Raw genomic sequence first — 13,354 nt, forward strand, 5'->3', positions numbered from 1 at the left:
ATGTCTTTTTTGAGATGCGGCGACCAGAACTGGACACAGTACTCCAGGTGTGGCCTTACCATCGATTTGTACAACGGCATTATAATACTAGCCGTTTTGTTCTCAATACCCTTCCTAATGATCCCAAGCATAGAATTGGCCTTCTTCACTGCCGCCGCACATTGGGTCGACACTTTCATCGACCTGTCCACCACCACCCCAAGATCTCTCTCCTGATCTGTCACAGACAGCTCAGAACCCATCAGCCTGTATCTAAAGTTTTGATTTTTTGCCCCAATGTGCATGACTTTACACTTACTGACATTGAATCGCATCTGCCATTTTGCTGCCCATTCTGCCAGTCTGGAGAGATCCTTCTGGAGCTCCTCACAATCACTTCTGGTCTTTACCACACGGAAAAGTTTGGTGTCGTCTGCAAACTTAGCCACTTCACTGCTCAACCCTGTCTCCAGGTCATTTATGAAGAGGTTGAAAACCACCAGTCCCAGGACACATCCTTGGGGCACACCGCTTTTCACCTCTCTCCATTGTGAAAATTGCCCATTGACACCCACTCTCTGCTTCCTGGCCTCCAACCAGTTCTCAATCCACGAGAGGACCTGTTCTCTAATTCCCTGACTGTGGAGTTTTTTCAGTAGCCTTTGGTGAGGGACCGTGTCAAACGCCTTCTGAAAGTCCAGCTATATAATGTCCACGGGTTCTCCTGCATCCACATGCCTGTTGACCTTTTCAAAGAATTCTATAAGGTTCATGAGGCAAGACTTACCCTTACAGAAGCCATGCTGACTCTCCCTCAGCAAGGCCTGTTCGTCTATGTGTTTTGAGATCCTATCTTTGATGAGGCATTCCACCATCTTACCCGGTATGGATGTTAGGCTGACCGGCCTATAGTTTCCCGGGTCCCCCCTCTTTCCCTTTTTAAAAATAGGCGTGACATTTGCTATCCTCCAATCTTCTGGCACCGTGGCTGTTTTGAGGGACAAGTTGCATACCTTAGTCAAGAGATCTGCAACTTCATTCTTCAATTCCTTAATAACCCTTGGGTGGATGCCATCAGGGCCCGGTGACTTATTGATCTTTAATTTATCAATGAGGTCTGAAACATCTTTTCTTTTAACCTTTGTCTGACTTAACTCCTCGGTTAGGAGGGGCCGTTCGGGCAGCGGTATCTGCCCGAGGTCTTCTGCCGTGAAGACAGATGCAAAGAACTCATTTAATTTCTCTGCCATCTCTAAGTCTCCTTTTATCTCCCCTTTCCCTCCCTCACCATCCAGAGGGCCAACAGCTTCTCTGGCGGGTTTCCTGCTTCTAACATATTTGAAGAAGCTTTTATTATTCCCCTTAATGTTGCTGGCCATGCGTTCCTCATAGTCTCTCTTGGCCTCCCATATCACCTTCTTACATTTATTTTGCCACAGTTTATGTTCCTTTTTATTCTCCTCATTAGGGCAAGACTTCCATTTACGGAAGGAAGCTTCCTTGCCCTTCACAGCCTCTCTAACTTGGCTGGTTAGCCATGCGGGCACCCTCCTGGATTTAGTGGAACCCTTCTTTCTTTGCGGTATACACCTCTGCTGGGCCTCTATTACTGTTGTTTTAAGTAGCCTCCATGCACTCTGGAGAGATTGGACTCTTTTTACCCTCCCTTTCAACCTCCTTCTAACCAGCCTCCTCATTTGAGGGAAGTCCGCCCGTCGGAAGTCAAGGGTTTTTGTTAGAGATTTGCCTGGTATTCTTCCCCCAACGTGCACGTCAAAACGGATCGCAGCATGATCACTGTTCCCCAATGGCTCAGTAACGTTTACATCTCTAACCAGGTCCTGCGTACCGCACAATATTAAATCCAGAGTCACCTGTCCTCTGGTGGGCTCCGTGACTAGCTGATCTAAGCCACAGTCATTTAGCACATCAAGAAATCCGGTTTCCTTATCGTGACCAGAACACAAATTGACCCAGTCAATATGAGGATAATTGAAGTCCCCCATGATTACAACCCTGTCCCTCCTTGTCACCTCCCTGATTTGTTTCCTCATTTCAAGGTCCCCATCCGATTTCTGGTCTGGAGGACGATAGCACGCCCCCAGTATTACATCGCTGCACAAGCCTGGTAATTTAACCCACAGAGATTCTACGGTGGAGTCGGACCCACCTTCAATCTCTACTTTGCTGGATTCTATCCCTTTCTTAACATAAAGGGCCACCCCACCTCCAACACAAGTTGGCAAGTGCACCCAAGCCCCTGCAGCCCCCCTGAGCTGCGCGATCCTGCAGATGCACTGCTGCCTTCCTCCTGTCTCCTGGTTGCCCCCGCCCCTTAAGGGGGCAGAGGCCAGGACCTACAGGCTGGGGCGTCACGACACCCCAGTTTGAATACCACTGCCCTACGGGGTCAATTCCATCTATTCATTTATATGGGAGAAAACAGAAAGATGCAGTCAAGGATACCAGTGTACAGGGTCAGCCCTGCCCCAGTGACCCTAGTTTCATGAGAGAAGGGCAAGTTTAGCCCATCTCAGCTACATCTCAGATTGCAAACCTGGCCCCATCCTGTGTTCTATTTCTTGGTCATGCTATAATGTGATAGACTCCTGGGAACTGATGTTTTCATCTAGATATATGTTTTCACAAACATGAGCAAAACACAGTACACCTATTATGTATGTGCCTCTATAAGTATGTGTGTTGGTCTGTGGCAGTGGCGTAGCTAATGATCGTGTACGCCAGTGCCAAACTCAAACTGATGCCCCAGAAGTGATGTCACAACCAGAAGTGATGTCATATCCGGGCTTTTAAAAAAGTGAGTATTGGGGAAAATCTGTCTCGCCCCTCCCAGAAGCTCACCACCCAGTTGCTCTGCTACCTCCCCCCAGCCAGTGGCATAGCTAAGGCATCTATCTGTACCTGGAGTCAAAGAAGATTTTGTAGCCCCCCCACAACAAATTCAAATCTAATTAACTAAATAAATAAAAGGTGTGCCCCTTATTGTTTAGAGACACTGTGCTGGGGTGAACAGGGGCAGTTATTCTGCCCTGCTAAATAGAGGACCGTCACTTGAAAGTACCTATTTACCCAGTTAGCAGGGGTAACTGTATTATGATACATGAAAATGAGAGCTGACACATATTAACACCCTTATTGGTTGCATGCTGTATCATAATAATATCTCATTGGCTTTCACAATAATCAGTCTCATAGGTCAGTTTTGAGTTGAGGAAATCCACTTTTAGTTCCATAAGGCAGTTGTGTTTTCATTTTCTGGTTTATTGGTCATAACTTTTGATAGAATACATATATTACAATGTGGTTTGTTTCATTGCATTCTGCATGAAATTACCTTTCCAAGATATATAACATGATGGTTTTATTCAAATATACTAATTTTTTCACAATTTTGGTCACTAGTGTCAAGATCAGCTTGTTGCCCCCTTAAAGCTCATTGCCCAGTGCAACTGCTACCCCCTGCACCCCTTTAGCTACACCACCGGTCTGTGGAACTCTTTGCCACAGGATGTGGTAATGGCATCTGGGCTAGATGCCTTTAAAACTGAATTGGACAAATTTCTGGAAGAAAAACACCATTACGGGTTGCAAGCCATGATGTGTATGTGCAACCTCCTGATTTTAGAAATGGGCTATGTCAGAATGCCCAGATGCAAGGGAGGGCACCAGGATGCAGGTCTCTTTTTATCCGGTGTGCTCCCTGGGGCATTTGGTAGGCTGCTGTGAGATACAGGAAGCTGGACTAGATGCCTATGGCCTGATCCAATGGGGCTGTTCTTATGTTCTTATCTATGTTCATGTTCAGTGTAACTCACTTTATCACTAATCACACCAAAGAGATTTTTTATTTGCTTGATATTTTTCAGTCTGCTCTCTTCAGTTAAATAATCTTTGCAAATTCAGATGTTGAGATAAATACATTCATTTTCATTTTTAAGGTGCCAGTGGTATATAAAGGCCAAAATGAAGTCTGAAGAAAAACGAAGAGCTCATTTGCAAAATGGACATTGTAAGCAAAGTTACCCCTTGATGTTTCATATTCTAATAAAGATTTAACCACTGTATTTTCCCATATTTTCACTATGTCTGATACAAAAAGATCTATGTATTTCAGGGGCTTATTGCTTAAATATATTCACCTTCAGCCAAACTGCTGTGAAGCTTCAATGCACATGTATATAAGCTTCAGTGCATAAATTACCAGGTTCGAGGAGCAGTGTAATACTGGGGGCATGCTATTGTCCTCTGGACCAGAAACCAGAAGGGGACCTTGAAATGAGGAAACAGATCAGCAAGATGTCAAGGAGGGACAGGGTTGTAATCATGGGGGACTTCAATTATCCGCACATCGATTGGGTCAATTCATGCTCTGGTCAGGAAAGAGAAACCGGTTTTCTTGACATGCTAAATGACTGTGCTTTACAGCAACTAGTCATGGAGCCCACCAGAGGACAGGCGACTCTGGATTTAATATTGTGTGGCACTCAGGACCTAGTTAGAGAGGTAAATGTTACTGAGCCGTTGGGGAACAGTGACCATGCTGCAATTAGTTTCACCATGCATGTCAGGGGAAGAGTGCCAAACAAATCTAACACAAAAACCCTTGACTTCTGAAGGGCAGACTTCTCTCAGATGAGGAGGCTAGTTAGGAAGAAGTTGAAAGGGAAGGTAAAGAGGGTCCAATCTCTCCAGAGTGCGTGGAAGCTGTTTAAAACAACAGTAATAGAGGTCCAGCAGAAGTGTATATCGCAAAGGAAGACGGGCTCGACTAAGTCCAGAAGGGTACCCCATGGCTAACAAGCCAAGTCAGAGAGGCCGTAAAGGGCAAGGAAGCTTCCTTCCGTAAATGGAAGTCTTGCCCTAATGAGGAGAATAAAAAGGAACATAAACTGTGGCAAAAGAAATGTAAGAAGATGATACAGAAGGTCAAGAGAGACTATGAGGAACACACGGCCAGCAACTAAGGGGAATAATAAAAGCTTCTTCAAATATGTTAGAAGCAGGAAACCCGCCAAAGAAGCAGTTGGCTCTCTGGATGGTAAGGGAGGGAAAGGGAAGATAAAAGGAGACTTAGAGATGACAGAGAAATTAAATGAGTTCTTTGCATCTGTCTTCACAGCAGAAGACCTCGGGCAGATACTGCTGCCCGAATGGCCCCTTTAATTAAAGGAATTAAGTCGGATAGAGGTTAAAAGGGAAGATGTTTCAGATCTAATTGACAAATTAAAGATCAATAAGTCACCAGGCCTTGATGGCATCCACTCAAGAGTTATTAAGGAACTGAAGAATGAAGTTGCTGATCTCTTGACTGAAATATGCAACTTGTCCCTTGAAACGACCACGGTGCCAGAAGATTGGAGGATAGCAAATGTCACACTGATCTATAAAGAGGGGAGAGGGGACACGGGTAATTATAGGCCAGTCAGCCTAATGTCTGTTCCAGTTAAGATGGTGGAATGCCTCAACAAAGATAAAATCTTAAAACACATAGACGAACAAGCCTTGCTGAGGGAGAATCAGCATGGTTTCTGTAAAGGTAAGTCTTGCCTCATGAACCTTTTAGAATTCTTTGAAAAAGTCAACAGGCATGTGGATGCAGGAGAACCTGTAGATATTATATATCTGGACTTTCAGAAGGTGTTTGACATGGTCCCTCACCAAAGGCTGCTAAGAAAACTATAGAGGAAATTAGAGGGCAGGTCCTGTCCTGGATTAGGAACTGGTTGAGGTCCAGGAAGCAGAGAGTGGATGTCAATGGGCAATTTTCTCAATGGAGAGAGGTGGAAAGTGGAGTGCCCCAAGGATCTGTCCTGGGACCTGTGCTTTTCAACCTGTTCATAAATGACCTGGAGACAGGGTTGAGCAGCGAGGTGGCCAAGTTTGCAGACGACACCAAACTTTTCTGAGTGGTGAAGATCAGAAGAGATTGTGAGGAGCTCCAGAAGGATCTCTCCAAATTGGGAGACTGGGCAGCAAAATGGCAGATGCACTTCAATGTAAGTAAGTGTAAAGTCATGCACATTGGGGCAAAGAATCAAAACTTTACATATAGGCTAATGGGTTCTGAGCTGTCTGAGACAGGAGAGAGATCTTGGGGTCCTTGTGGACAGCTCGATGAAAGTGTCAACCCAATGTGCAGCAGCAGTGAAGAGGGCTAACCATGCTTGGGATCATTAGGAAAGGCATTGACAAAAAGACAGCTAATATTGTAATGCCATTGTACAAATCGATGATAAGGCCACACCTGGAGTATTGTGTCCAGTTCTGGTCGCCACATCTCAAAAAGGATATAGTGGAAAAGGAAAGGTGCAAAAGAGAGCAACAAAAATGATTACTAGGCTGGGGCACCTTCCCTATGAGGAAAGGCTATAGCATTTGGGCCTCTTCAGTCTAGAAAAGCGGCGCCTGAGGGGGGACATGCTTGAGACATACAAAATCATGCAGGGGATGGACAGAGTGGATAGAGAGATGCTCTTTTCCCTCTCACATAACACCAGAACCAGGGGACATCCACGAAAGTTGTGTGTTGGGAGAACTAGGACAGACAAAAGAAGATATTTCTTTACCCAGCGTGTATATAGTTTGTGGAACTCCTTGCCACAGGATGTAGTCATGGCATCTTGCCTGGAAGCCTTTAAGAGGGGATTGGACAAATTTCTGGAGGAAAAGTTCATTATGGGTTACAAGTCATGGTAGGTATGTGCAAGGCTGCTTCTGATTGCCAGATGCAGGGAGGGCACCAGGACGCAGGTTGTGTCTGTTGTCTTGTGTGCTCCCTCGGGCATTTGGTGGGCCGCTGTGAGATACAGGAAGCTGGACTAGATGGGCCTATGGCCTGATCCAGCAGGGCTCTTCTTATGTTCTTATGTAGAGCTCCACATGAACTGAGGAGCAACTTGAGGGTGCTATGCAGTCTCCAAAAAACTTTCCTAAATGTTGAAGTGTTTAGAGCAATTCCTGATTACAGAGAGGTCCATGTGTATGTTAGAGCTTCTGGTTATGCACAGAACCAAAGTGCCACACAAAATCTACTGTCTTTTTTAGTTTTTTCAAAGCTGCATTTATTCAGTGCACTCATTTTCAGATAAGAGTTTCTGCCACCTTTTTGCACTTCAGAATAAATGCATTTCATCAGCACTGAAGATATGCTCATGACTTTCCACCTGCTCCTCATTATGTGATTTTTTTTTCCCCACCGAACTTTCCAAGTTCTGTCTGCTGGGAGCTGTAGCATGCTTATTTGCTAAAAATTAATGCTTATACTTTTACTTGCAATTTATTCCTCAATTCCAACGTCTCCACAGTGGAATTCTTTCCTGTACACACACACACACAAATTAGGAATGGATCACATAAAAATTTCAAAATGTACATCACTTTTTAAACACGCATTTAGGCCCCAATCGTATCTTGGACCTAATGCAGCAGATCTTATGACCTTACAATCTGCTGCCATATGTCCAGTTTACAGCAACATTAAAGGCACGCTGCCATTGAATGCTTGAGAATCATCAGCACACATGGCCAGAGGCTCTGCACAACCTCCAACAGCCCACCAAGAGCAGATAAGGTTGTGTCAATGGCGAGTTCAGGGAAGGACCTGGGGCAGTTTGAAGATGGGAGGGGGTGAATCTCATCGGTGAAAGCGCTCACTGGATCTCCCCCTTTCCTGGCCTGAACCCATCCCCTGACTCTTCTCAGACTTGCACCAACAAAAGAGCTGGCTTGGGTCAGAGGAGACAGATTGATGACCAGGCAGCCTACAGAGAAGTAAGGACCCAATTCAGAAGAATGCACGCCAGCTCACCACTGGTGTTCACTGTTGCAAATGTGCCATAAGGCACGTCTGTGACTGTTACCGCTGGCCCAGCACAAGTCTGTGTTGGGCCAGTGTCGGTCAGAGGCCAGCGGTCTGCCACCTAGCACTTGCCCAGAGTGCCAGGCAGCTGTGAGGTGAGTGGAAACATGGGGGGAGGCATTCCGGGGCAGGGGGTTAGCAGAGCAGAAAGGGGGGAACCGGGAGAGCTTAGCTCTGCTAGATCCAGAGCCTCGTGTCAGGCTTCGCAGCCCAACACAAGGCGTCTTGACTCTGCATTGGCTAAATAGCCAATGCAGAGGTAAAAAGCCCCATTGCGGGGCCACATCCCTTATCCAGGGGAAGGGGTCAAATGTCCCCTTTGGTAATGAAGGTATGCTGAGCTATACAATTCATGGGTCCTTCTGGAGCATTATAATTGTGGGTTTTTTTGCGTACTGTCTTAACACCAAATACTAGTTGACTCCATAAACGCTTCAGTCACAATATTTGGGATGCTGTCCTAACATGCTTTTTAAAAAGAATGTTCTGTTAACATTAGTTGTATGTACTTATCAGTACATGCATTTTGAATAACATAAAATTGCAAAATCTGGCAACAGATTTCACATGACGGTTGTACTGTAGTTGCAGCATTTCACAGTAGTTCCATTTCTCTCAGGTCAGTCTATCTCCCTGTTGATGCCTTAATTTATTTTTACAGTGTGCCTTAATTTTTGTCTTCTTACTAATGCAAAAAACTGCCTTTTGGTTTTTATAGTGCATTTCCCAGGAACCAAAACATATATTGATCCAGACACATATGAAGACCCATCGCTCGCTGTGCATGAGTTTGCAAAGGAGATAGATCCGTCACGAATTCGTATTGAGAGAGTTATTGGGGCAGGTAAAAAATAATTACAATTACAACTGATAAATAGCTTTTTGAAACAAAGAACTCACATTACTAACAAAGCCTGTATGAAAACAAAACATTTTGTTGAAAAATGAAGGGGATTTTCTAATAGTACAAATTGTATTGTATTGTATTGTATTGTATTGGCAACCTTCAGTCTCGAAAGACTATGGTATCGCACTCTGAAAGGTAGTTCTGGCACAGCGTCTAGTGTGGCTGAAAAGGCCAATCCGGGAGTGACAATCCCTTCCACACCGGGAGCAAGTGCAGTCTGTCCCTGGTCTGTCTCCCTGGCTATGGGCCTTCCTTCTTTGCCTCTTAGCCTCAGACTGTTGGCAAAGTGTCTCTTCAAACTGGGAAAGGCCATGCTGCACAGCCTGCCTCCAAGCGGGCCGCTCAGAGGCCAGGGTTTCCCACTTGTTGAGGTCCATCCCTAAGGCCTTCAGATCCCTCTTGCAGATGTCCTTGTATCGCAGCTGTGGTCTACCTGTAGGGCGCTTTCCTTGCACAAGTTCTCCATAGAGGAGATCCTTTGGGATCCGGCCATCATCCATTCTCACGACATGACCAAGCCAACGCAGGCGTCTCTGTTTCAGCAGTGAATACATGCTAGGGATTCCAGCTCGTTCCAGGACTGTGTTGTTTGGAACTTTGTCCTGCCAGGTGATGCCGAGGATGCGTCGGAGGCAGCGCATGTGGAAAGCGCTCAATTTCCTCTCCTGTTGTGAGCGAAGAGTCCATGACTCGCTGCAGTACAGAAGTGTACTCAGGACGCAAGCTCTGTAGACCTGGATCTTGGTATGTTCCGTCAGCTTCTTGTTGGACCAGACTCTCTTTGTGAGTCTGGAAAGCGTGGTAGCTGCTTTACCGATGCGCTTGTTTAGCTCGGTATCGAGAGAATGAGTGTCGGAGATCGTTGAGCCAAGGTACACAAAGTCATGGACAACCTCCAGTTCATGCTCAGAGATTGTAATGCAGGGAGGTGAGTCCACATCCTGAACCATGACCTGTGTTTTCTTCAGGCTGATTGTCAGTCCAAAATCTTGGCAGGCCTTGCTAAAACGATCCATGAGCTGCTGGAGATCTTTGGCAGAGTGGGTAGTGACAGCTGCATCGTCGGCAAAGAGGAAGTCACGCAGACATTTCAGCTGGACTTTGGATTTTGCTCTCAGTCTGGAGAGGTTGAAGAGCTTTCCGTCTGATCTGGTCCGGAGATAGATGCCTTCTGTTGCAGTTCCAAAGGCCTGCTTCAGCAGGACAGCGAAGAAAATCCCAAACAAGGTTGGTGCAAGAACACAGCCCTGCTTCACTCCGCTTCGGATGTCAAAAGGGTCTGATGTGGAGCCATCGAAGACAACAGTGCCCTTCATGTCCTTGTGGAAGGATCTGATGATGCTGAGGAGCCTGGGTGGACATCCAATCTTGGGGAGAATCTTGAAGAGGCCGTCTCTGCTGACCAGGTCGAAAGCCTTTGTGAGATCTATGAAGTCTATAAAGAGTGGCTGTCGTTGTTCCCTGCATTTCTCCTGCAGTTGTCTAAGGGAGAATACCATATCAGTGGTGGACCTGTTGGCTCGGAATCCACACTGCGATTCTGGATAGACGCTCTCTGCAAGTACCTGGAGCCTCTTTAGTACAACTCGGGCAAACAGCTTTCCTACAACGCTAAGGAGAGAGATGCCGCGGTAGTTGTTGCAGTCACCCCTGTCACCTTTGTTCTTGTACAGCGTGATGATGTTTGCATCCCTCATGTCTTGAGGTACTCCACCTTCTCTCCAGCAGAGACAGAGGATTTCATGCAGCTCAGTGACGATGATCTCTTTGCAGCATTTTAGGACTTCAGCAGGGATGCTGTCTTTTCCAGGTGCCTTGCCAAAGGCAAGGGAGTCCAGGGCCACGTGAAGTTCTTCTAGGGTTGGTTCACTGTCAAGCTCTTCCAGCACAGGCAGGCACTCAATGTTGTTCAGTGCTTCTTCGGTGACTACATTTTCTCTGGAATATAGCTCAGAGTAGTGCTGCACCCAGCGTTCCATCTGCTGCGCCCGATCCTGGATGACCTCGCCTGTGGCAGACTTCAGAGGGGCAATTTTCTTCTGTGTTGGACCTAGGGCCTGCTTGATACCATCATACATCCCCTTGATGTTGCCCGTGTCAGCTGCTATCTGTATCTCGGAACAGAGCTGGAGCCAGTAGTCGTTAGCACATCTCCTGGCAGTCTGTTGGACTTTGCTGCGAGCAGTTCGGAGGACCTGCAGGTTGTGCTCACTGGGACAGGCCTTGTATGCTGCTTGAGCTCTCCTCTTTTCCTCAATGACTGGTGTCAACTCCTCAGAGTGGGCTTCAAACCAGTCTGCCGCCTTGTTGGTCTTCTTGCCGAATATGGACAAGGCGGTGTTGTAAACGGTATTCTTGAAATGTTCCCATCTGTTGGATGCGTTTGCGTCGGCCGGGCCTGGAAGAGATTCCTCAAGCGCTTGTGCAAATTCCTCCACTTTTCTCTGATCCCGGGTCTTGCTGGTATCAATGCGAGGTCTTCCTTCCTTTTTCGTGTGATACAGTCGCTTTGTTTGCAGTTTCACTCTGCTGCATACCAGGGAGTGGTCAGTGTCGCAGGCAGCACCATGATAACTGCGTGTGATCTTGATGCTGGGAAGGCTGGAGCGTCTGGTGAGGATCAGGTCGAGCTGGTGCCAGTGCTTTGATCTTGGATGTCTCCAAGAGACTCTATGTTGGGGCTTTGTGTTGAAGAACGTGTTGCTGACACAGAGACCGTGATGACAGCAAAACTCTAGCAGGCGTTGGCCATTTTCGTTCATCCTCCCAGTGCCAAACTGACCTAAGCAAGTGGGCCATGAACTGTTATCAGCACCAACTCTAGCATTGAAATCGCCGAGGACGAACAATGGCTCTTTTACAGGGATTTTCTTGACAGTGGTGGCCAGGTCATCATAGAATTTGTCTTTGGCTTCTGCTGGAGACGACAGAGTCGGTGCATAAGCACTGATGAGAGTGATAGGTCCTGCTGATGACTGGAGCTGCAGGGACAAAATTCTTTCACTTCCCACAGTAGGTGGGATGATGGATTTCAGCAGGGTATTTCTGACCGCAAAGCCAACGCCATGTTCCCTGGTTTCGTTTGGTGGTTTTCCCTGCCAGAAAAATGAGAAATTTCTCTCCTTGACAGATCCGGAATCTGGCAGCCTAGTCTCTTGAAGGGCGACGATGTCCATCTGCAGTCTGCTCAGCTCCATGTCGATGACAGCTGTTTTGCGTGCGTCGTCTATTTCTTGCAGGTCATCAGAGAAGCCAGGTGTCATTGTCCTAACGTTCCAGGTGCCCAGCTTTAGGGCAGTAGTTTTCTGTTTTCTGTTGCATGGTGCAGAGTTGTCGATCCGCTTGTCGGTTTTCACCCTAAACCCCACGCACCCCATGAGGTTAACGGACCGTGGCGAGGCAACACCTTACTGGCTGGGGACTGCCCAGCTTAAGGCGGGCGGTAGCTGCCCAATGAGATGCAATGATCTCTCCCACCGTCGGAAGCAGCCCCTGGCGTCATGCTCTACGCCAATCGAGCAAAGACTTATAACCGGTAAACTGCTGCTTCCCTTGTTGTGCCGACGCCGTATGGCGAAGTTGGAGTGTCCTCTCCAGTGCGCGAAGCCTGGGTAAAGAAGGTATGGAGGATAGGCTGTTACCCATGCAGCAAATCCCCCCTCTCCACGTCGCTGGAATGGTCCAATGGAAAGGCAGAAGCCAATACGGTTGGTTCCAGCGGCGTCGCAGGAGTTGCCAGAACGTGACTGTGTTCAGCCATGAACTGCCTAAGGGACTCCGGCTCCTGATTTTGCCTCGAGGTTGACTCCTGAAGCCTTTTCCAGAACTGGATGTAGCCACAAGGCAGTGGAGGTTTGAGGTCAGAGTTTCCTTCTCTTAGATGAGCTGCCTAATAGTACAAAGCATTTCTAAAATATAACTATCATATACATTTGTCATGGGTCGATAGGTTTCTAAGGGCCCAGTCCCATACAGTGTTCCAGTGCTGATGCAATGCAATGCAATTCAGCCTATCAATAAGGAAACAAATGTTCCCTTACCTTGAGGAGACATCCATCACTGCTCCACACCACAGGATGCAGTAAATACCCTATTGCAGCGGTTTTCAAACTCTCCAGGAGTTTGAAAACCGCTCTAAGTCCTTGCAGGGGCGGGGAAAGGCAGCGGGGGCTGGGGAAGGCAGTGGCACGATTCCCAGGATTGCACCGCTCAGGGGGCTGCAAGGGCTTGGGTACACTTACCAGAGCCTCCTGCAGCCTCCTGGGGGTGCAAGGAGCCCTGCGCAACCTTCTGCAGGGCTCCCGCAGCTTTGAAAGTGAAAGCCCCCACAGGCTGGGGTGTTGTGATGCCCCAGTCTGAAAAGCCCTGCCCTATTGGCACGACTGCATCAGCTCTGGAAATTTGGATAGGATTGGGCCCTAGGAGAAGAAAATATTTTACAGCTGTGGTTCAGAATCTGTTGATTCAATGGGTCTTACTCCCAGGAAAGTGTATATAGGATTGCAGCCTCCATCTAGTGTGTACAAATACTTGCTCCTATGTGTGTATACACAAGAAGTAGCATTTGGCTCAGTTCACAGTAATTTCAT

At 47.1% G+C, this 13,354-nt stretch overlaps 1 protein-coding gene across 2 annotated transcripts in view; it reads left to right on the forward strand.

Moving 5' to 3' along the window:
* Positions 1-13,354, forward strand: part of EPHA6 (EPH receptor A6) — a 499,677-nt gene that overhangs the window by 365,349 nt on the left and 120,974 nt on the right. For both annotated transcript variants that reach the window (XM_066619606.1, XM_066619607.1), the window contains 2 exons: positions 3,939-4,009; positions 8,577-8,702. In XM_066619606.1, the coding sequence (XP_066475703.1) occupies positions 3,939-4,009; positions 8,577-8,702 (197 nt within the window). The remainder of the gene's footprint in view (positions 1-3,938; positions 4,010-8,576; positions 8,703-13,354) is intronic.

This window comes from Tiliqua scincoides, chromosome 3 (genome assembly GCF_035046505.1).
Source record: "Tiliqua scincoides isolate rTilSci1 chromosome 3, rTilSci1.hap2, whole genome shotgun sequence".
NCBI classification, from domain to species: Eukaryota; Metazoa; Chordata; class Lepidosauria; order Squamata; family Scincidae; genus Tiliqua; species Tiliqua scincoides.